The sequence below is a fragment of the Delphinus delphis genome, chromosome 5 (assembly GCF_949987515.2).
Source record: "Delphinus delphis chromosome 5, mDelDel1.2, whole genome shotgun sequence".
NCBI classification, from domain to species: Eukaryota; Metazoa; Chordata; class Mammalia; order Artiodactyla; family Delphinidae; genus Delphinus; species Delphinus delphis.
The window spans coordinates 125037956-125064409 of NC_082687.1; the positions used below are offsets into that span (position 1 = coordinate 125037956).

Consider the following 26454-nt stretch of genomic DNA (forward strand, 5'->3'; position numbering starts at 1 on the left):
ATGCAGAGTGTACCTCCGAAGAAGAAGCTGGAGAAGAAAGCGGAGAAGCAGCTCTTTGACGCCGCGTCCTTTGGGAAGGACCTGCTGGCGGGCGGGGTGGCGGCGGCCGTGTCCAAGACGACGGTGGCGCCCGTCGAGCGGGTAAAGCTGCTGTTGCAGGTGCAGGCGTCGTCCAAGCAGATCAGCCCCGAGGCCCAGTACAAAGGCCTCGTGGACTGCCTGGTGCGGATTCCCCGTGAACAGGGTGTGTACGCGAGGCCGCCGCGCCAGCCTCTCCCCGCGTCCGTTCAGCTTTCCAGAAAAGCGGGTGGGTGGCCCCGGGCGGGGACGCTTGCGGTCGCCACGGCCGTGTGTGTCGGTGATGAGTTTGTTTTCTTTGACTTCGATAATTCAATTTCTTAACCGGTCTAAGAGGCTCTGGTTTCCCAGGGCCAAGAAGGCCTACACGTGACCAGTCCTGGGACAGGGGAGACCACCACCTTCTCTTTCTCTAAATTTCTCCTTCGCAGGAGGCTCTGCACCTCCATGCACCTGTGTCTGGCTCAGGAGGAAAATGGTTGACCTCCCGGTATTGGGGTAGATGCCATCAGGCCCTTGGCTGTATGTTAATAGGTGCTTTAAGTTGCTTAAATATTTGTTGAAATATTAAGAGAAGTATTCCAAATATGGAAGCATTGGGGCCTCTCAGTATCTAGTACGTATTCAGTGAAAAGAGGTTCTGTTTATTCTCAAGAACTACTAAAGACCAGGGCTGAGACCAAGGAGGCACTCACGTATGCCCAAATTTTATGGGGACGCCAAAAAAAAAACCTCAGTAGTAGAAACAAATAATATTTTAATGTAGTATTTTTAAAAATCGAAATTAATGCGAAAATCCCATGATGAGCAAGATATAAAAATTTTAAGTAAAGGCGGGATCAGTATTAATTTTTTTGCGTCAGGCTCTGTTTTTACTTAAAGTTTTGATATTTTGGTTCTTTGTGGAGTTTTTTTCCATTAATATTGAAATGATTTCAAGGAATAGATAATGAAAATGCTTTATTAATCATTCAATGCCCTCTTCTTACTGAATGGCTCCTTAAGTTAGCTAAGTGGATAAGAGGATGAATTGATCAGAAATTTTCTGATATAGTTGTATTCAATTGAAACCTCTATATGAACTCTAAAAAGGAGAGAGGTCTATTTATTGTGTATTCTGAACAAGAAGTACAGTGGCTTCAACTCCAGTGCAGTCCTTTCTTTCACTCCTAAGTCTAGGGCAGGTTACTCTTCCTCCCATAAAAAAGGATTCCTGGGAACTCCCTGGTGGTCCATTGGTTAACACTCCTCACTTACACTGCAGGGGGCACGGGTTCAGTCCCTGGTCAGGGAGCTAGGATCGCGCAAGCAGAGTATTTCAGGTTGAGGGTAGACTGTTACGGCATCATCTAAACTGTGGATTTAAAGTGCCCATCTGGGAGCTGAGTTTAGATCTTTAATGGTAAGTTAGTGGTTCACATCTTCTCACTCCCATTTTATCAGAGCAAGCTTCCCATTCCTCTTCGGAGAAGTAGGAGCCTCTTTATTATTTGCTAATCTGCTTTAAATATACAGTCAGGTAAAGTTAAATATTCTGGATAGATTGTGCTGACCAGTGCTAAATCGTTTGATATTTTAAATGTTTTTTGTAGTATTTAAACCTAAATTTATTCCGTATGGCTCTTGTAAATTGAGACTATTATGAATAGTATTCTGGTTCCAGCTTCCTTTAAGCAGAATTTTAAGAAAACGTTTTCTAGTGTATACAAGGCCTTGTTATGAGTACACCATGGTATATGCTATGCTAAAAGATTAGTAATTCAAAACAGGGATAATATTGCCATCTAGGGGCATTTTTGGAAACTTGTGAGGAATTTTTTGTTTAACACAAAGATAGAGGGGAGTAATCCTTAATTGCAATGATATGAAAGGCAAAATCCAGGGCTGCTAAACATCCTGCTGCTGCTGTACATGGCCAGTCCTACACAACAAAGACTTGCCCTGCAACCTCATGACTCAGATCTCCCACTGGACATTCACGTAGCAGTAAAACCTGTTTATGATTATCTAAGCCTAGAAACGAACTCCTATTTACCTATAAACACAAACTGTCTGGGGCAGAATCACACAGTGATCTAGTAATGCAGCTATCTTGTAAGTAGAGGAAAGATTATATTTTGTTTTATTCAGAATTTTACTGAGAGTTGTTCATCATTGTGAAAACTCATGTTAGCAATTCTGTGTGTGATATTTAGTCACTACTTATATCATCTGCATTTTTAACTATTGAATTCATGATGATTGTATAGATATATTTATTAAGCCCTTTTTTCCAAATGTCAACGTGTGTCTTAAGTACAACTGATTCATTATAAATAGAGGCAAGCATTGGACTGTTATGTCTATGATGTGATCACGCCTCACCAATTTACTAAGTAATATATATATTTTACTATAAACTCTTATTTTCTCTTTGTATATAGCAGAAAGGGCATTATATTGATTTTTTTGAACTAGTGAAGAGGTCATTGTCTTTGAATTCTACTTCTAGATAGTAAAGGAAACATTGTAAAATATTTATTATGTATAGAAGACTTGAACCTGGTAGCGCTGAGAATCACTGTGCTAAATCATTATGGAACTTTACTAGGCAATCATATTCTGAGGCTGTTATTTTCTGGAATTTACCTTCTGTCTCTTTTGTGAAAGTCAAGATACATTACATTCTCAGTGTTCTGAAGTTTCTCTTGTTTTTCCTGTTTGCTCAAGTTTTACTGATAACTTTTCGTTTCTTTAGGTAATATGGAATAAGCATAAGAGACAATGAATTCAGAAGGCACAACTAGATGCTCTCTCACTATCTTCTTACCTTATCTCTTTCTTTACACCTCAAGGAGAGAGCTCTTCATTCTTCCTCTGAACATAGCTTTAAACACCTCCTTGGGTGTCTTTGATACTTTTTATAAGCTTTCCTTGGCTTATGAAAGCTTCTGGATTTATCCTGACTAATGCTTTTTTAAAAATTTATTCTATTCTTTAGTTGGTATTATGACCTTCCAACTTTGTATGTGTACTTTTATTTAGTACTTTTTAAACCTGTATTACACAAATAATGCATGTTTACTATAGAAAATTGAAAAATATAGAGAAACAAAAAGTTTTAAAAAAGCACTGCTAACATCACCACAGTTAACATTTTGGTGTCTGTGCTGTGATTTTTTTCACTGAGCAAGCTATGCATCGGTAAATATATTTTAATTATTATAATTGTTTTATTTAATATATTGTAACATAGGCTTTTAAAGATGTTATCTCTAAATCTCATGTTTAAGAGCCTACCAGAACTCTTTTCTCTTTTAGGTATTCCTGGCCATGAATTCATCAGCTGTCTTTAATCTGAACTTTTCCAAACATATTTTCCTGAAGGCTAAAGCAGGGAGGTTTTTATATCTTGAAGATGATATTTTGGGGTATGGAAAGAAAATGTTAGGTATATGTGTTATCTAAATAAAATGGGAACATAAACTTCACTGATATTTAGTAAATGAATTGGCACTGGCACCTATGGTTGGCCAAATGTCAGTTATATATCACAGGATGCTAAGGTATCCTGAAAAAAAGAGTAGGAGTTACACAGGGTAAAGGGGTTAACAGGTACCCTTACTCAATTATTGTATAATGAACATATTATAGTTTATGTTGGCTCAGTTAAATGGATTTATAGAGATAAGACTATTTGAAATTGTCAAGAATACTATTTGAAATATAGATTCACATACACTATTTTTAAGAATGGACCTCATCCTAAGGGTGCCTTGAGATAATAGCAGATGATAGTATGAAAACATCATGATTAGCAAGATATCTGAAAATACTATTTTTTAACTATTAAAACAAATGCTCAGTTGTGCCCTAATATCTAAAAGTTTTTCCCGACCATCCTATCTAAATAGCCCTTCCTCATTCTCCAACTACATATACTATTTTTTTCTTGAACATATTTATTTGTTCATTGTCTGTCTTTCTCAAAATGTAAGCTCCATAAGACCAAGAACTTTGTTCCTATGCACTTGGTACCAAATAAAAGGTGTTTAAATGAAGAATCTTTTTTTTAAAATTTTTATTGGAGTATAGTTGATTTACAGTGCTGTGTATATGAAGAATCTTTAACTCATTCTTTCCTTTCTCTTTTGGAATAGTTTTACAAATGTACATAACAGGTTAGTATAGTAGCAAAGGTATATTATTTACTTTTTTAAGTATGTACATATTTGAGAGTCATGATTACATTTTTTTAACTGATAGGCAGACTGTCAAAGCATGTTGGAGCCTGCTAGTCTAGAATATACAGTTGACCCTTGAACAACACGGGTTTGAACTGTGTGGGTCCACTTACACATGGATTTTTTTTTTTCTCCAGTAGCAAATACTATAGTACTTGATCCCTAGTTGGTTGAATCCATGGTTGCAGAACCGTGGTTATGGAAGAACCACATATAGGGAGGGCTGACTACAAGTTATTACTTGGATTTTTGACTGCATGGATAATCAGCACCCTAACCCTTATGTTGTTCAAGGGTCAACTGTATACCCAAACATGCCTAGCATTTCCATTCTTGGCTAGTAAGTGGACAAGTAAATGGCCCAGTAACTTTTTCCCATTTTTCCATCAGTTCTGTATTCTTTTTTTTTTGCTGTACGCGGGCCTCTCACTGTTGTGGCCTCCCCCGTTGTGGAGCACAGGCTCCGGACGCGCAGGCTCAGCGGCCATGGCTCACGAGCCCAGCCGCTCCGCGGTATGTGGGATCTTCCCGGACCGGGGCACGAACCCATGTCCCCTGCATCGGCAGGCGGACTCTCAACCACTGCGCCACCAGGGAAGCCCAGTTCTGTATTCTTAATTATTTTCTCAGAATTAAGTTCATAGTAGGTTTTTCTCACCCTTAAATTTTGAAGAGATTATTTTTACTTAGCAATTAAGTAAAAATAAAACTTAGATGTTCTGCTATTAGCAGAGAAATATACCACAACCCCTATGTTTGTCTCTATCAGTTTTGTGATTATATATTAGGAAACTGTCCTTTTGTTCTGTGTAACTAGAGAGTCAAATACTGCTACATTTGCATCACACTTGCTCTTCCCTTGTTTTATTCTGACCACAAAGTACTACTGTTTTTATCCAAAATGGATTTTTACCTAGAGGCAATAGAGATTTAATAGCTCTAGGTCTGGAGTCAGATAGATCTAGAAAATTCTGGAGTTAAGTCCCAACCTTTCCCTTACCTTGTAACCTTGAACAATTTTTTTTTTTTTTTTTTTCCATTACGTGGGCCTCTCACTGTTGTGGCCTCTCCCTTTGCGGAGCACAGGCTCCGGACGCGCAGGCTCAGCGGCCAAAGCTCACGGGCCCAGCCGCTCCGCGGCATGTGGGATCTTCCCGGACCAGGGCATGAACCCGTGTCCCCTGCATCGGCAGGCGGACTCTCAACCACTGCGCCACCAGGGAAGCCCCTTGAACAATTTTTATTTAACCTCTCTCAACCTCAATTTTCTCACTTCTATACAAGGTGTAAAAATATTACCTACCTCATATGGTAGTTGCGACGGTTAAACAAGATAATGCCTGTAAAATACTCAGCCACGTATCTATTGCATAGTTAGTGCTCAATAAATTTTAACTCTTTAATCATTTTGAATACATTCCTAAATTTAGAAACATGTATTCCTCATGTTCATTTGTAAATGAATGTATTTGGGATAAATTTGCATTACATGTAGAGTAGATTTTTGTAATCTATCTAAAGAACCTACATAGTACACAGTGTACTTAGAGTACATGTGAATAAAACCTTGAAACCTGGTCCCCAGAAATAATATTTCTATAGAAGATGCATTCAGAGTTCCACTTTGAGGTTCCTCCTCTTTGCACTCCTACTAAGGACATTGGAGCTCCTAAAAGCATGGTACAGCAGTGAGATGCAAAGAAGGGAATAAGTTTTTTAAGTATGATCTGTGGAAAAAGAGTTTAAAGCAGGGGTTTTTAAGCTGATATCTGTAGCTCCAGGGAATCCATGAATCCTGAGAAATACATGCAAAAGTATTTTATGTGTGTGAGATACTTTTTCATATATAACTCTTTAAGAGCTGCCACTGTTATACTTCTAGGGATTTTTTTATTTCTAGATTTTTCATTGAGACATTGACAGTTGTTTTGATGAATCCTCTAGGTTTTTTCATGCAAATACAATTTTGCTAAAAGGAATACGTTCTTTTGTCAATGCTAGCAAACCCCTTTAGTCATAAATCTGTCACTCTGTCATGGTCTCGTTAATTTGCAGATGTCTTTGTCATCAGAATCTTCCATTTATATTCAGTACATTAGCCAAAGTTACAAACCTTTATACTATTATTTATATGATACTTTTTGTGAAATAAATATTAATTTAGTACTATAATCATAATTATAACTAATAACTCATAATCTGAAACCTATAATATCTCAATACCATCTAGCTGAATCAACCATTTCCAGAATGACTATTAATAAATAAAAGCCATGTATAAAATGGGAATTCTAATACATTTTTGATACATGACTTTTTTTTTTTTTTTTTTTTTGCGGTACGCGGGCCTCTCACTGTTGTGGCCTCTCCCATTGCGGAGCACAGGCTCCGGACTCACAGGCCAAGCGGCCATGGCTCATGGGCCTAGCCGCTCCGTGGCATGTGGGATCCTCCCGGACCGGGGCAGAAACCCGTGTCCCCTGCATCGGCAGGCGGACTCTCAACCACTGCTCCACCAGGGAAGCCCCATGACACTTTTTTAAACTCAGTTTATTACTTTGTTTTTTTTTAAACAAATGATGATTTCAACTTAAATCCCATTTGATCAGATTGTAGTTCTTCAGCCAGTATGTTCTTCTTTATCCTTTTAAGATCCTCTGCAAGTAGTCTGTTGTTGTGTTACTATAAAACATGGTCTAGAAAATCAAACCTTATTCTTCAGTATCATTTACACCGTCACATTTTACTTTCAACATTTCTCTTCCACAGGTCTGACCTCAGAAAATAAAAATGCTTAACTATGTTATTAAATGATTTTATTAACTATGAAGAACTTAAAAATCTCTAAAAATACCTCCAAAAGTTAGATTCACCAACTTCCCTCAGTAATTCAATGTGGCCATAACTAGCAAGAAATATTCCTTTATAATTTGCTTATATTTCTCATGTTTTAAGATTTTTATTTTGCTTCCATTAAAGAAAAATTGTTAACCTTTCTTAGTACAGAAAATATTTGTATGATTAAATTATTTATGGAAAAGTATTATAGTTAAGGGACTGAATTATTGAGCCAGATTGCTTGAGTTTGAATCCAAGTCTACAGTTTTCTGACTAAGTGACACTGGGCAAGTTACTTAACTAACTTCTCTCTGCCGTAGAAGTTTTTTTAACTCAGTTCTTCATATTTAAAATGGAGAGACTAATAGTACCTACATCATGGGTGATTATGAGAATTAAATGAATAAAAAGCAGTTTCTAGAAATTAGTATTATTGTTTTGTTAATATTGCCTCAAAAATTTTTACAGTAATCATTTTCCATTTTTTAAAAAATAGAGCTTTATTTACCATACTTTAATAATTTTAGGAGTTCTCTAAGATTTGTTTCTCCAGAAACCCAAAGCTGAAGTAGAGCTTTGGAGACAGACAGAAGCCTTGATTCAAAATCCTGGTTATAGTTTCTAAACTTATAAAAGTTTCAATTTATGCATGTATAAAATGGGTATTGTAGGAGAACGTATGTCATAAGCATAGTGTGGTGATGAAATGAAATATATAAAGCGTTTGCCAGTGCCTGGCACATATTAATTGCTCAAGAAGTTGTAGCTATTACCATTATGTGTTAAATGCCCTAGTCATTTATGCCTACAACTGAATGCCTTGTAACTGAATCAGCTGTGAGGACTGAGAAGATTTCTTGCTATTAATATACTTCTTAATTGCCTCTGTGCAACTGCTTTATATTTAGCTTGGGATCACCAATATTCAGTGTTTTTTCCCACAAAGTATAGTTATTTAACAAATAAATATCTTTCCCTTTGTGTGTTTATCTAATCTAACTTGCAGTTTCTGAGCACCAGGCCCAGTCAACTGAGATTATCTTCATTTGTATTTTTATCTTTAGAAGACTGATTCTGGGTATCCTATTCTCCCAGCTCGGACTAGAGGTATCCTATTCAGAGTAGCAGAGTCAAACCATCTGTAAAAACAACTGTGGGTCCTGAAGGGCTAGCCTGTTGTATTCCAGGGCAGCTATGGATTATAAAGGCAGTTTTGAATTTTGAATTATCAGGGTAACACAGTGACTGAATTATAAAGTTTGGTCATTCCATGGAGATTTGAAGTGGGAAGATTATTGACCTTGAAAGTTTCCTACTATCTCTCCATCTAGCCTCTGGAGACTGCCTTGAATTGTAAATTGATTCTTTTTTGGCTAGGTTTTAAAATATAAAGATAAGACTCTTTTATCCCTTTCTCATTCCCAGGAGTGTAGATACAAAACAGTTTTGTTCCAACAGCCTTGTCACCATAGGAATTGTATTTTATGATTTGGAAATGAGGCTAAGGATTACTAGCTTCTCTGACAAATACTAGTAAGCTCTGTTTTTCTACTACTAAAGAGCCCTATATTCAACTGGTAATGCTTTCCATAGGTTTTTAGGCATTCAAGGCTTCCTATTGGAAATTAACAAAATTGAAATGGGGTACATGGAGTTAACACTGCCTTTTTTCTTCAGTTGGAGACACATGTAAACTTTATTTTTTTTCTTATGAGAAAAGATGTTTTAGATGGTTTGAACAGCTAAGTTTGTTAAAACTATGCAAATTATTTAATAATAATACAATATAAGTTTATATTTAGTATATTTTCTTTTGTAGGTTTCTTCAGTTATTGGCGTGGCAATTTGGCAAATGTTATCCGGTATTTTCCAACACAAGCTCTAAACTTTGCTTTCAAAGACAAATATAAACAACTGTTCATGTCTGGAGTTAATAAAGAAAAACAGGTAATTATTGTTTATTTTATTTTGTTATTTTTTAATTGAATGAAAGAGTCTTTAAATTATATAATACTTTGCAATTTTCAAAAGTTTTACACACATGATTTCATATTGTCTCATAGTAACCCCTTTTTCTGCTATCCCTGTCTGCCCCTCCCCCTTCCCTCTCCCCACTGGTAACCACTAGTTTGCTCTCTATATCTGTGAGTTGCTTCTCTTTTGTTTTATTCATTAGTTTGTTGTATTTTATAGATTCCACATATAAGTGATATCATACAGTATTTGTCTTTCTCTGACTTATTTCACTTAGCATAATGCCCTCAAAGTCCATCCATGTTACTGCAAATGGCAAAATTTCATTCTTTTTTATAGCACAATAGTATTCCATTGTTTATGTATACCACATCTTGTTTATCCATTCATCTGTTGATGGACACTTAGATTGCTTCCATACCTTGGCAATTGTAAATAATGCTGCTTTGAACATTGGGGCACATGTATCTTTTCGAGTTAGTGTTTTTGTATTTTTTTGGATATACACCCAGGAGTAGAATTGGGGTCATATGGTAGTTTTATTTTTAGGAAAAACAGGTAATTATATTTTAATATCTCTAAAATTTTTTAAGAAGTAGTTGGATTTGTCTTACTTGAGGGTTTTTTTCAGTTGAAGTATAGTTGATTTATCAATACAGTGTTGGTTAATTTCTGCTGTACGACAAAGCAATTCAGTTATACATATATGTGTATATATATATATTCTTTTTTTATATACTTTTCCATTATGGTTATTCCAGGATATTGAATGTGGTTCCCTGTGCTATACAGTAGGACCTTGTTGTTTATCTGTTTTCTATAAAACAACTTACATCTGCTAACCCCAGCCTCTCCCTCCTTCCTCCCCCACCCCCATCCCCCTTGGCAACCACAAGTCTGTTCTCTATGTTTGTGAGTCTGTTTCTGTTTCATAGATAGGTCCATTTCTGTCATATTTTAGATTCCACATATAAGTGATATCATATGGTATTTGTCTTTCTCTTTCTGAGTTACTTCACTTAGAATGATGATCTCTAGTCCATCTTTCTGCAAATGGCATTATTTCATTCTTTTTTATGACTGAATAGTATTCCACTGTATATATGTACCACATCTTCTTTATCCATTCATTACCTGTGGGGTTTTATTTGGAGAGGAGGTGCTCAAATGGTGGAAAAAAATAATAGTTAAAACATAGTAACTGTTAGGGACTTCCCTGGTGGTGGCAGTGGTTAAGAATCTGCCTTCCAATGTGGGAGACATGGGTTCAATCCCTGGTTGGAGAACTAAGATCCCACATGCCGCAGGGCAACTGAGCCCGTGCAACACAACTAGAGAGAAGCCTGTACGCCACAACTACTGAGCCTACCTGCTCTGGAGCCCACGCACCACAACTAAAGAGACCACGCACTGCAGCTGCTGAGCCCGCGCACTCTGGAGCCCGTGCACCAAAACTAGAGAAGCCCACGGGCTGCATCTACTGAGCTCATGTGCTCTAGAGCCCATGCACCACAACTAGAGAAGCCCGCATGCCGCAACAGAGAGCCCATGCACCGCAACAAAGACCCAGCACACCAAAATAAATAAATAAAAATAATAAATAAATAAATACTTTAAAAAAAAAGATTAATAATACCTGAGAAAAAACATAGTAACTGTTAGCATACTATAATATGTATTAAGTTATAGAAATGACATATGGAAAACATAGAATTGTATTAACTTTTACCAGTTTCTCTAAACCTCTTAACACAGTTTTAATAACTAAGAGATGTTTTGTCTCAACACAATATTTCTCTGAATAAATATTAATTTTAATATAATTTACATTTTATAATCCCTATTCTGCGCTAGAAAAATTCAGCATTTAATCTGGTTTTGATAAGCAAAAAAAGCAGTCAACAAATGTGTATTTCCTAATTCTGAAGTAATTTATTTCCTAAAGAAGCAAATCGTTTCTTCTTTATGACTGAGGCTCTATTTGGCTGAGATTAAAGTGTGTAGGAAGATCAAGTCAAATACAGGAAAATGATAAATTTAACTTAGAGAATTCTCTTGTAAAGCAACTATATTCCAATAAAAATTAATTTCAAAAAAGTTAGAGAATTCTCTTTTTTTTTATCACAAACGTGCTTTTACTTTTCAGGGTAATCACTCCCTTGGTTATAAAATCTCATTTTCAAAATTTCCTACTTGTATGAACTATGTGTCATTTGTCCTGGTCTCCATTTGTTTTGTTACCTCCGTATACACTAGACCACCTACATTACTGTCAAGATCTTCCCCTCACCCGCCCTTATAAAGTCTCTCTACCCCTTCATCCTTTGTCTTTTTCTCTTCCCCCAGCCAACCAACCAAGCTGTCCTAGCAGATTCTTTAAAAGCAACTATTTATGGAACATTTCTTTGTTGCTATTTCCATTAATTTCCTTTTAGACCCTTTATTTCCTTTATTGAGTGCTTTGCGCTATTATGTAGTTGGAGGTATAAAGGTAACAAAGAAAATTCTTTACACTTAGATTCAGAAGATCTGGATTTAGGTCCTGGCACTCAGCTTATTTAGCTGTGTGAATTTTTGAATATCGCCTCTCTGATCTTTAGTTTCCTCATCTGAAAATTGGACATAAGAATACCTACCTCATGAGGTTTAGATGAGTAAGGTTTAGATGAGACTAAACATGTAAAGACACATAAAGTGCTTACTGTAGTGCTGTGCTTTTTTAAGTAATTGGTATTTTTTTAAAATATTTATTTTTGGATGTGTTGGGTCTTTGTTGCTGCATGTAGGCTTTCTCTAGTTGCGGTGAGTAGGGGCTACTCTTCATTGTGGTGCGCAGGCTTCTCATTGCGGTGGCTTCTCGTTGCGGAGCATGGGCTCTAGGTGCGTGGGCTTCAGTAGTTGTGGCACACGGGCTCTAGAGCGCAGGCTTAGTAGTTGTGGTGCACAGGCTTAGTTGCTCCATGGCATGTGGGATCTTCCCGGACCAGGGCTCGAATCTGTGTCCCCTGCATTGGCAGGCGGATTCTTAACCACTGTGCCACCAGGGAAGTCCCAGTGCTGTGCTTTTATGGTAGGCACTCAGAAAAATGTTTGTCATCTTTAGGTAACAACTCTAATAGTTGGAACTTCTCTTGACTAAGAACCTATGTCAGAGGGTCCTCAAGACCATCTTCATGTTCAGCGATTCACTAGGCCTCAGAGAACTCAGAAAAGCTGTTATACTAATGGTTTATTACAACAAAAGGATATAGATTAAAATCAACAAAGGGAAAAGGCACATAGGACAAAATCCAGGAGAAACTAGGTGCAAGCTTCTAGCTGTCCTCTCCTTGTAGAGTCACCTGGACAGCACTTATTCTCCCAGCAATAATGTATGACAACACATATAATGTGCTGCCAAATAGGGTTGCTCATTTGAGCCATGGTGGCCAGGCTTTTTGGGGGGTCAGTTTCATAGGCATGTGTAATGTGACTGACCTTAGCTACTCAGTCTCCAGCCGCTGCCCCCACCCACTCAAGAGGTCAAACTGATATAGTTTAACCCAAAGCATACAAAGGGGTGTTCACCATAAATCAAGGTTAGTATAAACTATCTGGTGTTACCCAAAGCTTCAGGTATATAAAGACACTCTAATTAGGTAGGATATTCCAAGGGCTCAGACGGTTATCTCAAAGGAACCTTTGAGTTTGAGCAAGGGTGGTCCTGAAGATCTTTTCAGTGTGTATAGGGTTTGGGCAACACAGGCCAGCTGAGTTAACTCTTTATTGAACATTTTCCACCCCATCTCCCCCAAAAGATAATTCCTATAAGACTAAGCCAAATGGAGCAATTAACTCCAGAATTAACCAGAAAATTTATGTTACTAACATCTATCTCTAACAGTGTAAATAACATAGCTCTAAAATTTTTGAAGTTAACTTTGATCCGTGCTAAAATTCTGTAATAAATTTCAAATTAGTAGAGCCTGAGGTAAAAACATTTTTAGTATACCTATAAAGAGCATGCTATCTTATTTAGAATGTAAAGGTATTCAGTCACAAGTAATAGTGTAATGTTTAAATATATATTATTTACTAAATCTGTATACTAATGACCATTTTATTTCTCCCCTTGGACATCAAAATTGTATCCTATCTCTGCTCCCATCCCCCTACCAAGAAAAGTGGGGAAAAAAAAAAAGAACTGAAAAAGAAAAGTCAATATTTTTGGTTTCTTACCTGGTCTTAAAAGAAGCAGAGAAGGTAGAAAAAACAAGTACAGTGTAATTTAAAAGTGGTTGATCTACCACAGTGAGGTATCTCTGCACACTTACCAGAATGGCTAAAATGGTGACAACACCAGATGTTGGCACGGACGCAGAGGAGCTGAATCATTCTTACATTGCTGGTGGGAATGTAAAATGATATTGCCACTCTAGAAAAGAGTATGACAGCTTCTTACAAACTGAACATATGCTTATCATACAGTCCAACTCTAGGGCATTTATCCCAGAGAATAAAAACTTCTGTTCACAAAAAAAGCAATGTATACAATGTTCATAGAAGATTGTTTCATTATAGACAAAAATTTGGGAATAACCCAGATTTCCTTCAACAGGTGAATGCTTAAACAAACTATGGTACATCACACCATGGAAGATTACTCAGCAATAAAGAGGAACAACCCTTTGATAAAACAAATACTGTATAATCCCCTTAGGGACCTAGAAAAGGCAAATTCATAGAGACAGAAAGTAGAATAGAGGTTACCAGGAGCTGGGGGGGAGGGAGATTATTTAATAGGTACACAGTTTATATTTAGCATGATGAAAAGTTCTGGAAATAGATAGTAATGATGCTTATACAGTATTGTACTTAGTGCTGCTGAATTATATACTTAAACATGGCTAAAACAGTAAATTTTACGTATATTTTACCAGTTTTAAAAAAGAACAGACTTTTGATACCTACAGCAACTTTGAATGCTAAGTGAAAAGAAGCCAATCTCAAAAATTATATTTGCTTTCTGATTTCATGTATATAGCATTATTAAGGTGAGAAGATTATAGAGATGGAAATTATAATAGTGGTTGCTAGGAGAGAGGGAGGTGGCCATAAAAGGGTAGCAATGAGGGGTCTTTATCATGGAACTGTTCACCATGGTGATTGGTGGTTACATGAATCTGCGCACGTGATAAAATGGCATAGAACTAAATATACACACAAATAAGTGTGTGTAACTGGTGAAATATGAATAAGGTAGATTTTTATCAGTGTTAATTTCCTCTGCTATAGTTATGCTAGATATTACCATTGGGGGAAATTGGTTGAAAAGTTCATAAACTCCATATGTATTAGGATGCATGTGAATCTGCAATTATCTCAAAGTAAAAAGTTTAAAAAAAATAACCATGGTAGGGAGGTGTGTGCCTACTATATACTGTTTCACTGAATTTTTACCTCATCCTTATTTTTATCCCAAATGTACAGATAAGGAAAGCAAGACAGAGCTTAAAGCACTTACCCTAGTCATGTGTTCATGTCTTTCCAATTCCCAAATTTAGTTCTTTCTACTGCACTCTATTCCTCTCGCAGCTGAGGTGACTAGACTAGATGAGTATTAGCTGAACTGGGCATAAAATATGCCTCTGCCACTCCTTAGCAGCTACCAGCACAACCCTCAGTAGAGAAGACTAGAACTTCCAGCACTCTTCCATGCCCAGACAAACTGTTAGAAAGAACTTTGGTCTCAGGGTATTTGTTCTTGGAGGCATCAAGTCTGTTTATCATCTGTTTGTCAGCAGTGGCAAATAAACAGGATTATTTACCTCCAAACCCCCTAGACTCTTTTATTCTCCTCTCCCTGCCTGATTCTTTTTCATGCCCTCTCCTTTTATAGTATAGTAATATCTGAAATTACTAACTTATAATTAAAAACTCATTTATGCTGATATACAACCTCTCCTGGGTCTGTTTTATTTTCAAGCTTAATTGTGGAGGGACAGACTTGTTACACAAACACTTGCAGGATTACCATTCAGCATAGATTCTTATTTCTTATCTCCCTCTCCTTCCTCCCTTCCACCCTCCCCCTTCCTCCCTTCCTTCCTTCCATTAGTAGTTTGGCCATACTGTTTATACATGTTGTGCCTGCCTGCTTTTTCATAGGCCCCACTTTCACTATCAGAGGGGTCCTCATTTGAATAATAAATTATATGATCATTCACCCAGAAAGTCATGGATCTGTTTTCTTTTATCTAGGAAGGAAAGAAAAAGGTTAAATAGAATTTAAGATGTACTTTATAAATCTTTGTGCTGCATATCATATTTGGTTTGGCTTATTTGCTTGTAAGAAACAGAGACTTAAATTACTTCAAGAAAAATGGGTATTTCTTGCAATGATACACTGGCATTGGAATTTGAACCAAAGACAGCTCTAGGGATCAAACTGTATTCTTTATCTTTGTCTCCCAGGTTACTTAGTCTATCTCTGTCTCTAATGATCTGCTTTTTGTGTGTGTTTGCTCTGTGTTTTCTCATTATTGCCCTTTTTTACTTACCTATATTTTCTTTGTTTCTTTTAAGTTCAGTGTTATTATCATAGTGATTCCTTCTAACCTTTCAGATGGTGAGAGGTTCTTTACCAGAGATCCATGCATGCTTGAGGAATAACTTACACTAAAAGTATATGTTTATATATATGTGATTTTTATTGGAAGAGTATCTATAGGTTTCAACCGTCTCAAAGTAGACTGAAACCTAAAAAAAAATTATTTAATATCTTTTCCATTTCTGTCCTTACTGATAACCGGCATAGAACTTCTGGAGTCAAATTCCTAAGACTTAAACTACGGCCCAGTTCTACTTTTTCTACCAGGTTATTCTAGACTATGGATTAGCTACCCTGGGGTGAGATTCAACTTTCTGGTCTAATCTCTGTGTGATTAGGAACCGTGGCTACCTATACAGTAGAACTTCTGAGTTTCACTTAAAAGGCATGATGGGAGTCTGAGTACCCTTCATTAAACAAATATTTATTGAATGCATTACTCTTACTCTGGGCAAGGCCCCATGACTTGCTTTCTGAAATAAGCAAATGAATTAAGAATCTAGGCCTCATAAAAATGTAGACAACCTAAATGTCCATGAACTGATGAATGGATAAATAAAATGTGGTTGTGAAATATTATTTGCCAGTGAAACGGAATGAAGTGCTAACACATGCTACAACACGGATGAACCTTGTAAACATGTTATATGAAAGAAGGCAGTCACAAAAGACTGCATATTGTGTTATTTCATGTATAGGAAATGTCCAGAATAGGCAAATCTGTAGAGACAGAAAGTAGCTTAATGTTTATGTAGGGCTCAGGGGAATTGGGAAGATGGGAAGTGACTGCTGGTGGGTACAGGGTTCCTTTCGGGGTGAAGAAAATGTTCTGCAACTGGTAATGGTTGCACGGCTCTGTGAATATGCCAATAGTCCATTGAACTGAATTCTTGACATGGGTGAGCTGTATGGTGTGTAAATATATCTCAACAAGTAAAAATAAAAATAAAAATTCTGGCCTGAAGAAATTTATAGTCCGTAGAAGACAAGACAGGTACACAAATAATTATAAATTGAAAGTAGAAAGTTATTGTAAATACTATTTTAAAAAAATGAGAATCTGGAACATGTTGACACATTTTACATATTGATCACATGATTCACCTTTAATTCTCTGAGAGATGAAGTATTTATGGGGAGAGGGTATGATTACATACAGTTTGGGGTGGGTTGGGGATCAGAGAATTTGTGGAAGAAATAGAATTTGAGTTAGAGCATAACTTGATAACTTTTTGTTTTAAAAAGATAGGAAGAAAATATTAAAATAAGGGCATTCCAGGCCAAGAGAAAATTGAGAGTCCCAAAGCATCTGAGACTTAAAATTGTTAGAAATAAGAGCTAGAGAAGCAAGAAACTGAGCTTGACTAGCTAGAATGGTTACTGTGGCCTTGTACCCTAGATTTTCTATGACAGTTCCAATTCAAATATTCCTTTCTTCTCCAGTGAGCTCTAGATGTTGAAAAGCAGTTTATTGGACTTAAACAGGGCACATTTCAAAGGTTTATCAAAAAGAACTTCAAGGGCTTTCCTGGTGGCGCAGTGGTTGAGAGTCCGCCTGCCGATGCAGGGGTCACGAGTTCGTGCCCCGGTCCGGGAAGATCCCACATGCCGCGGAGTGGCTGGGCCCGTGAGCCATGGCCGCTGAGCCTGTGCGTCCGGAGCCTGTGCTCCGCAACGGGAGAGGTCACACAGTGAGAGGCCCGCATACCGCAAAAAAAAAAAAAAAAAAAAAAAAGAACTTCAACAGCCCACGTGAACTAGTAGATCAATAAGGTCTTACATGCCACTCAACCACATTATAATTGATTTCTGCCAATTTACATGTTGGCATTTGAACACAAATATATTTTTGAGCTACTTACATTTATTTCTACTAAAATACAAAGTGAAATTGTGGCATTATGATGTATTACTGTCCCTCTCCACTGCCGCCAAGAAGGGGAACCACTAAAGCCTCCACAGATGCCTAACATTTTAGTCATAACTAAAATATATTATTAACGAAAAACTTTATACAGTCTAAAGAGCAGAATATCTTATGTGGCCTCTTTTGCTAACTTGGGCTACTTTTGCTGGAGGACATTAAAATATCTTGGAATTTTAGTATGTCAGCACCTAAGCTGTATCTCCCAGACCACCTGGTAAGAAATAAAGGCTGCATGGACATGAAGGGAAGTATTTTGCATGATAATATATGCGTTATTATAGGTGTTCACTTTATAAAAGCAGTTTGTAAATCTGGCTTTTTAACCTTATAAAAACAAAGGTATTTAAAAATCAGATTCTGTAGTTTAATAACCATGTTTTAATTAATATGTTTCAGTTCTGGAGGTGGTTTTTGGCAAACCTGGCTTCTGGTGGAGCCGCTGGGGCAACATCCTTATGTGTAGTATATCCGCTAGATTTTGCCCGAACCCGATTAGGTGTTGATATTGGAAAAGGTATGGGATTTTTAGAAATACTCTTTCTTCTTTGTGTTTTTGAACACTGTATTATCTATTTCAGTTATGCTTATAACAACAGTGTTGTATTCCATCTAAAAATTTTATTCTCAACCAAATGATAAAGTTATAGAGCCTAAAGAGTACTACTTTTTTCTTTTCTCTTAAAAGAGGGAAGGGGAAGGCCAATACTGTAGTAACAAGAAGAGTAAGCACAGAGACTGCTTATAACTTATTTCCAGTTTGTTTGTTTGTTTAGAGAGATCCCTAGATCCCTTCATGCACTTACTTTCCTGTCTTGACTGTGGCTTCTCTCTACATTAGGTGTATAACTCTCATCCTAGAGATTCCCTTTTCCTCTGTCCTTACTTATTTATCACATCTTTCTGTGTTTTTGTTACACCCTTGTTTTGGTAGATATGTTCTTTGATATCTTTCTGAGAAGGGTGGATAGGAGATAAATTGAGATCTTGCATATCTGAAAATGTCTATGTTTCATCCTTTTAATATTTTGCCATATGTAAAATTCTGGATTTAAAATTATTTTCTTTCACAATTTTGAAAGCATTAATCTGGATTCTAGTTTCTAATACTGCTCTTAAGAAATCATTCTCTTACTGTTGATCCTTTTTATGTGGCTTTTTTTCTTTTTAATTACCTTATATCTCTGATGATCTGACATTCACAATGATGTATCTTTGTGTGAGTCATTTTCAGTAATTGTGGAGGTCACTCAGTTGGCCCCATGTGACTGCAACACAAGTTGGAGCCTTGTGTTCAGTTCTGAGGATGACAGAGGAGTAAGTCACTTGGCTACTCAGGGTGAGGTTGTGGATTTTGAGCATCCGGATGCTAATTTGTTCTCACCACAATAGTACCTAATTCCTCTAATTTTAAGTCTTTCTGTGGTTATTGGAATCAAATGGCTCGCTTCTCAACAATATCTCCCTTTGCAAGAAATTAGGTTTCAACTTTCTCTGCTCCACTTAGTGAGTTACCATCCTCCACCTCCTTTCCATCTTGCTAAAATTTGTGGATTTTATTCTTGTCATGTACTCTTTTTTGCTTATTTGGCTTTAAACCTGTTTTTTCTTTATTATTATTTTAATAGAATTTCTTAAGGGAGCAGAGATTCTTTCAATGAGTATTATTGAGTGCGTGAGGTGAACCAGGCCCTGCTTGATATACAGGTTGTGTATGTGTAATAGACACACACGTACACACACACCATATTAAACATGGAGCTCCTGGTTCATGTACCTTACAGTCTAGTGGAGATCACGAGTAGTAAAAAAAAAAAAAGAATAAATAGCTAAAATATACTGTCAGCAAGAAAGTGCCCTGAAAAAAATTTAGGAGAAGAGAGTGACATCAATTTAGATAAGTGATTAGAGAAAATGCCTCAGAAGGGGTGGCAGTTTGAACAAAGATGGGAATAGGAGTTTCATCTATGATGTTTAACTGGCATTCCAAATTTTTTTGTTATTGTTAAGAAACTGAAAATAACACACGTGCCTTGGTTTAATTTCAATTCTGTAGTTTTGTTTCCTCTCAAAATTGGGAGAACTTAGTTTATTTTGAAAGATTGTATTCTATATATAATATTTGTAAAATATCAAGGAGTTCTAGGTCAAGGGAAAATAAAAACAAAACCAGCAAACACTAGAAAAATATGACACCTCATCTAAAATGCCAGTGATCCTTAAAGTTACTAGTTTTTAGCTTTGTCTTTTTGCTTCATCCGTCCTTTTGCTCTTCAGCTGAGGCAAGTTGTAGAGTGTTGCATGCCTAAGTATTTTCTGAGTGCTGACTAGTAACTTCTCATAATTTTATTGAAATGTTTTAAGCCAGTCAGATTGCTTAAATTAGATTGCTTTTATAAGAGATTAATATTTTCAGTTAAAATATCTTAAGATACTACTTGACATCTTAATTATCTTTAAATGAATGGAAAGGTTTTGACTTGTGCCTTTTTTTTTGTTATAAAGATTTCTAAATGTTAGTTCCAGATAATTTAAATCTGTAAAATGTTTAATTTACTTCGATTAAAGTGTTTATCTGATATAATGTTGCTAATAAATTTTAAATGGCTTTATTTTAGGTCCTGAAGAGAGACAATTCAAGGGTTTAGGTGACTGTATTATGAAAATAGCAAAATCAGATGGAATTGTTGGTTTATACCGAGGGTTTGGTGTTTCAGTTCAGGGCATCATTGTGTACCGAGCCTCTTATTTTGGAACTTACGACACAGTTAAGGTAATTTGGTACTTTAACTAGTATATATTCAATAAATTGTTTGTTTCTTTTTATTCTAATTAGTAATATGTTCAGCAGGTATGTTTACTTTTAATTATAGAAATCAAAATAAATGATGACATAAGAGATATTATAGCATTCTGTTTAATCATGACTTTGCCATAACCTAATTAAATTACAACTGTATTATGGATCTGACTTTGGATATAAAGCATAAATATAAACGTTAGGTTTTTGTGCTGTTTGCACCGAAAGACTCAAATAGAAAACATGCTGATTAGGTTATATCATAATTAGATCTTTGGTATATAGGAAGGCATCTTCTAACAGAGTTTTTCTGATTTTACATTCATTTTATTATCCGTTTTTTTTTTTGCGGTACGCGGGCCTCTCACTGTTGTGGCCTCTCCCGTTGCGGAGCACAGGCTCTGGACACGCAGGCTCAGCAGCCATGGCTCACGGGCCCAGCCGCTCCGCGGCACGAACCCGCATCCCTCTCATCGGCAGGCGGACTCTCAACAACTGCGCCACCAAGGAAGCCCTTATTATCACTTTTTTACATTCATATTATCAGTTTACTATCATCAGTGGAAAGCAGGCAAGGCATAATTAATTAGTTAAATATGATAAATGCTACTACAGCTCAGTGATCTATTGGGTACTGTTAGATTTTGTATTGTATTTTCCAGGTTGTTCTGCAATTTGCCTTGTCTGTTCAGATGTAAATAGCGCTTCATAAGGTAGGAAAGAGAAAGATTGTAATAATGGCTACCATTTTTTGAGCTATTGCGTAGTTTTGAGAACCTTATTAAGGACTTTATATCCTCACAGTGTTCTAGGATAGCTTTTAATATATCCCATTTTAAAGATAAATAACCTAGGAATGGCTAAGTCATTTATTTATGTGGCAAGCACAGGTCCCATGCTCTTAATCACTACATCATAATGCTTCTAAAAAGAAGCAATGAAATTAATCCCAGTATTATTTACTAAATAAGATTAAAACTTGAGGGAAATTTTATAATAGTTTTATATATTATCTCTGCCCTCCCTCATTAGTATAAATGTATCAGTAGTTGAATGTTATTTTTATTGTGGTCTGGACATAATACTTTTAGTTTGTAGTGTATTTTTTTAGACAGATAAATAGATTAATTGAAATTACAGGATCTTATATATGTTTATTTAATCACAGAAAAATTTATGTTTAATCGCCCTCTGCTTTCCTCTTATCACCTGTAGTAGTTGTAAAATTTAGAAATGTTTCTTCACTAGCTTAGAGCTTTAAAGCTGCTTATCAAACATCATCTGTTAATAATAACAGGCATTCTTTCATCTTTTCCAACTCTATGAGGAAGAACCAGGAAGGAACTTTTTTGGTCACTGGCTGCCATCTCTAGTTTTCAGTGCTATTAATAACATTTCTCCTGTAATAGCAGATATGCTATTCTTTTTCAAATACGCTTTTAAAATATAGCCATGTGTGGGATTCTCATTTCTTATTGATCTCCCGCTATTATTTTAATCTTACCACATTAAATCCAACTGTTTTTTTTTTTACTGCATTTTAAGTATAACTGAGCCCTCTTTCATATATTCATAAGAATTATCCTTTGACTTAATGATTTAAGATATTTTGGAAATTTCGATGGTTACTTGATAATTTTTCTTTTCTAGGGCTTATTACCAAAACCAAAGGAAACTCCTTTTCTTGTCTCCTTTTTCATTGCTCAAGTTGTGACTACATGCTCTGGAATACTCTCCTATCCCTTTGACACAGTTAGAAGACGTATGATGATGCAGGTATTTTATATTATTTGTAAGCTTCATTGAGTTTTCCAGTATTTGATATTCACATGTAATTTATTAAAATTTTAGAGACATTTTGGCTGAAAGGCATAGGCCATTTGTTTTACTTACTAAAATAAATACATAATGTGTTCTGTCTTGTATTCTTTCCTATCCCAAAGCAGCCATCATCCAGCAAAGTTTCTTCCATGTCTCCTATCAGAACAGAAATGTCTTTTACTCCTATAGCATGTATTGTTGTTTGGAGAGTGGAGGGGCATGGCAAGGATTAGATGAGCATGTGTCTATCTTAACTGAATATTATTAGATTAAGTAGAATAAGCCCAGTCATAGGCCACTGATATATGTAATCATTTGTTGTAGTATATTTTAATAAAAGTAAATAAATTTTAACTCCAAGGATGAAGACTTGTTTATAATGATGTATGTTCTAAATGTAAATACCCAAACCAAAATTTTGATAAAGTCAATCTCCATTGCTGTTACTTGTTACATTCATTCATTCAACAAATAATTGAGTGCCTATTCACCAAGCTCTGGTGACACAAATAAAATAAGGCAGAACCTGCACCCAAATTCATAGCATAGTATTGAAGGCATACTGTTAATGGTTTAAGTAGAAATGTGCATATGTTCCAGGAATGCAATAGGGGAGGGGTACCCAAGTGCTTAAAGTGATCAGATATGGCCTCTTAGAGAGCTAAATCTCAGTAAATAGGCTTTTTCTCCAGACAGTGAAGAATACATTCTCAGCATAGGGGTAAAAAACATACCTAGAGGTATGGCTTGAGAAGAATTTCAGTATACCCATATGATAGGTTTCATGAGGGCAAGTGAAAATAATGAGGCCAGAAAGCTGTGTTTATTATGTGTCAGAACTGTCCTAAGCATTTTAACTCATTTAATTCTCAGAACAATGCTGTGAGGTGTAGTTATCCTCATTATCCTCTACAAAATGGTCCTGGAAGAACCCAGTGGGCCACCTGAAAGGGTAAAGCATATCTAACCTATTGCTTCATCTATGGACTATCCTTAAAGTTGTTCCTTTTATATCTGTGTTTCCTCTTGATCTATGTCTAGCTCTAGTTTACTAAACTGAAACACTTTTGAAAATTAATTTGCGAATAGACTGTGGATTAAGTAAATGGTACTGTATCAATGTTAAATTGTCTGATTTTGATAACTGTACTTCGGGTATGTAAGAAAATATTCTTAGAAAATGCACACTGAAATGTTTAAAAATAAGGGGCAATGATACCTGTAACTTAGTGTCAAAAAAATTCAGAAAAAAAATTGTGGGTGTGGATTTTTATATATATGTGTGCATTGCTATATGTATAAAACCGTACCACTGCCATAACATAGTACCAAAGACTGGGTGGCTTAAACAACAGAAATTTATTTTCTAACACTTTGGGAGGTTAAAAGTCAGTCAAGGTGTCCAGCAGGGTTGGTGTCTTCTGAGGGCCTCTCTCCTTGGCTTGTAGATGGCCTTCTTCTCTCTACGTCTTCTCATGGTCCTTTTTCTGTTTCTTTTCTTATAAGGCTTATCATAATGGATTAGGGCCCGCTCTAATGAGCTCATTTAACCATAATTATTTTTATAAAGACCCGGTCTCCAAATTTAGTCACAGTCTGAGGTTCTGGGGTTAGGTCTTCAATATATGAATTTTGTGGGGACACAATTCATAACAGTATTCCTTAATTTTTGCATTTTGATTTTATATCCCACAACTTTATTAAGCCATATTACAAACACTAATCTATATGTACACCCTTTGAAGTTTTTTTTTTGTTTTTACACACAGAGTGATATAATCTGCAAATAATAGCAGGCTTTTTTCCCTTCCTTATCAGTTCTTATGCCTTTTATTCCTTTTCTTGCCTTTCTGCACTGGTTGAGACCTCTGATTCAGTGTTACATTAAAGAAGTAATAACTGGCAACCTTGTTTTGGTCCTAGTCTTACCAGGAATGCCTTCAATGTTACAGATTACAAAGTTTAATGTTCGCTGTGGGGTTTTCGTAGTTATCCTTTATTATATTATGACTGGTCCTTTCTGTTTTGGATTCCAGTAATTTTTGTGTGTGTGTATGTGGTACGCAGGCCTCTCACTGCTGTGGCCTCTCCTGCTGTGGAGCACAGGCTCTGGATGTGCAGGCTCAGCAGCCATGGCTCACGGGCCCAGCCGCTCCACGGCATGTGGGATCTTCCCAGATCGGGGCACAAACCCGTGTCCCCTGCATCAGCAGGCGTACTCTCAACCACTGCGCCCCACCAAGGAAGCCCATGGATTCCAGTAATTCTTAATCATGAATGGTGGTCATGTTTTTTTCTATATCGAGATGATCATATTTTTCTTATATGCCTGGGGTCAATCCAGCTTGGTCATGATGTATTGTATTTTATACCCCTTGCTGGGTTTGATTTGCTGGGTTTTGTTCAGGATTTTTGTATCCATGGTTTCTGTGACATAAGCTTGTCATGTTTTTCCTTCTTGCGTTATCCTAGTCTAATTTTGGTATCAGGCCTATCTATGCAAGCCTCATAAAATATGTTAGGGAGTCTCCCCACTTTTTCTCTTCTTTGGAATAATTTCTGTGAGATTGGAATTAAATTTCCATTGAATTTTTAGTAGAACTCACATATAAAGCCATCTGGACACGTGGTTTTCTAATTTATGAGAAGATTTATAACAACTGATTGAATTGCTTTAACAAATTTAGTATATTCTAAAGTTTTTTGATATTCTGTTGGTAAATTATACTTTTTAGGAATTTATTTCCTCTGTGTTTTCAAAATAATTGTCATAAAGTTGTTCATAATATCATCTTGCTCTTTCTTAATCTCTGGGTCATCTGCAATGATGTTACCTTTGCCACTTTTAATAATTTGGGCGCCTTTTCTTGTTTTTCCTGAAACAGTGTTTCTAGAAATTTGTCAAAGTATTTCAGATAACTAACTTTTGACTTTTTATGCTTTCTCTTGCATTTATTATTTCCTTTATTTCTGGTGGTTAAAGTTACCACTCAAGCTGCGTCTTACAAATTTAGTTGAGGAGTTTTGTGGTTGTTAGTTAGGTTTTAAATATTTTCTAAGATGTGTTTTTCTTAATACCCAAACGTGATATTTTTCTGGTTATCTTTTTTGTTCTTGATTTCTCTCTTAATTGCAATGTGGTGAGAGGATAAATCATGGTATGTGATGCCAATCTTTTAAAATTTGTGAAGTGTAATATGTGGCCATTTTTCAAGTGTGCCTGAAAAGCATGAGTATTTTGCAGTCAGTGGGAACAATACTCAATATATGACCATTAACTCAACATACTTACTCAACACAGTGTTAATTTTAATCTATCCCTGTTGCTAAATTAAATCTGTCTTATGATAAAAGATGTTAAGATAATGGCAAACTCTTTGTCTTTCTTTGTATAGAGTGGTGAGGCTGAACGGCAATATAAAGGAACTTTAGACTGCTTTGTGAAGATATACCAACATGAGGGAATTGGCGCATTTTTTCGTGGTGCCTTCTCCAATATCCTTCGTGGTACAGGGGGTGCTTTGGTGTTGGTATTATATGATAAAATTAAAGACCTCCTTAATATTGATATTGGAGGTAGTTCATCGGGAGATTAAATTGAAAAATGGATATAGTTAACTTATTAAACATACAAATTACGTAGCTGCCATTTGTATACATTTTGATAGTGTGTTATTACTGTCAGTATTTTCTTAAAGTGCTAATTCTGCAGTGAAGCATAGGCTTTTTTTTTTTTTTTTTTTTTTTTTTGCCGTACACGGGCCTCTCACTGTTGTGGCCTCTCCCATTGTGGAGCACAGGCTCCAGACATGCAGGCTTAGCGGCCATGGCTCACGGGCCCAGCCGCTCTGCAGCATCTGGGATCTTCCCAGACCGAGGCACGAACCTGTGTCCCCTGCATCGGCAGGCGGACTCTCAACCACTGGGCCACCAGGGAAGCCCAAAGCATAGGCTTTTTTCAAGGATTTAAATACTAAAAGATCAAATAAATGTGGTTTCTTTCCTACTTAGACTCAAACTCACTTTAATGAAGAATTTTACTTAAGTGGTACATGTTATTTTTATTAGTTTAAAATCTTTTTCTTTTGTGATTAAAAAAGTAAATTTTATAATGCTAAAATCTAAGAAATGAAAGTATCTTCTTTTAAAATGATATTCTTATAATGTAACTGTCTCCCCATCTTTTAAAATCATATGATATGACAAA

The 26454-nt window shown here is 36.3% G+C and overlaps 1 protein-coding gene across 1 annotated transcript; it reads left to right on the top strand.

Moving 5' to 3' along the window:
- On the top strand, positions 1–26154 carry SLC25A31 (solute carrier family 25 member 31). The gene is made up of 6 exons (XM_060011866.1): positions 1–244; positions 8959–9086; positions 18026–18143; positions 20245–20399; positions 22077–22202; positions 25643–26154. The coding sequence occupies exons 1-6, from the start codon at positions 1–3 to the stop codon at positions 25841–25843; spliced, it is 972 nt and encodes a 323-aa protein (XP_059867849.1). The 3' UTR covers positions 25844–26154.
- The last annotated feature ends 300 nt before the right edge of the window (positions 26155–26454 follow it).

Bases quoted from the DNA above. Each gene is read 5' to 3' on its own strand.
- SLC25A31 (XM_060011866.1), top strand. From the start codon at position 1: ATGCAGAGTGTACCTCCGAAGAAGAAGCTGGAGAAGAAAGCGGAGAAG. The intron at 18,144-20,244 runs GTATGGGATTTT...GCTTTATTTTAG, and splicing joins AGGTGTTGATATTGGAAAAG to GTCCTGAAGAGAGACAATTC. The intron at 22,203-25,642 runs GTATTTTATATT...TTCTTTGTATAG, and splicing joins GAAGACGTATGATGATGCAG to AGTGGTGAGGCTGAACGGCA.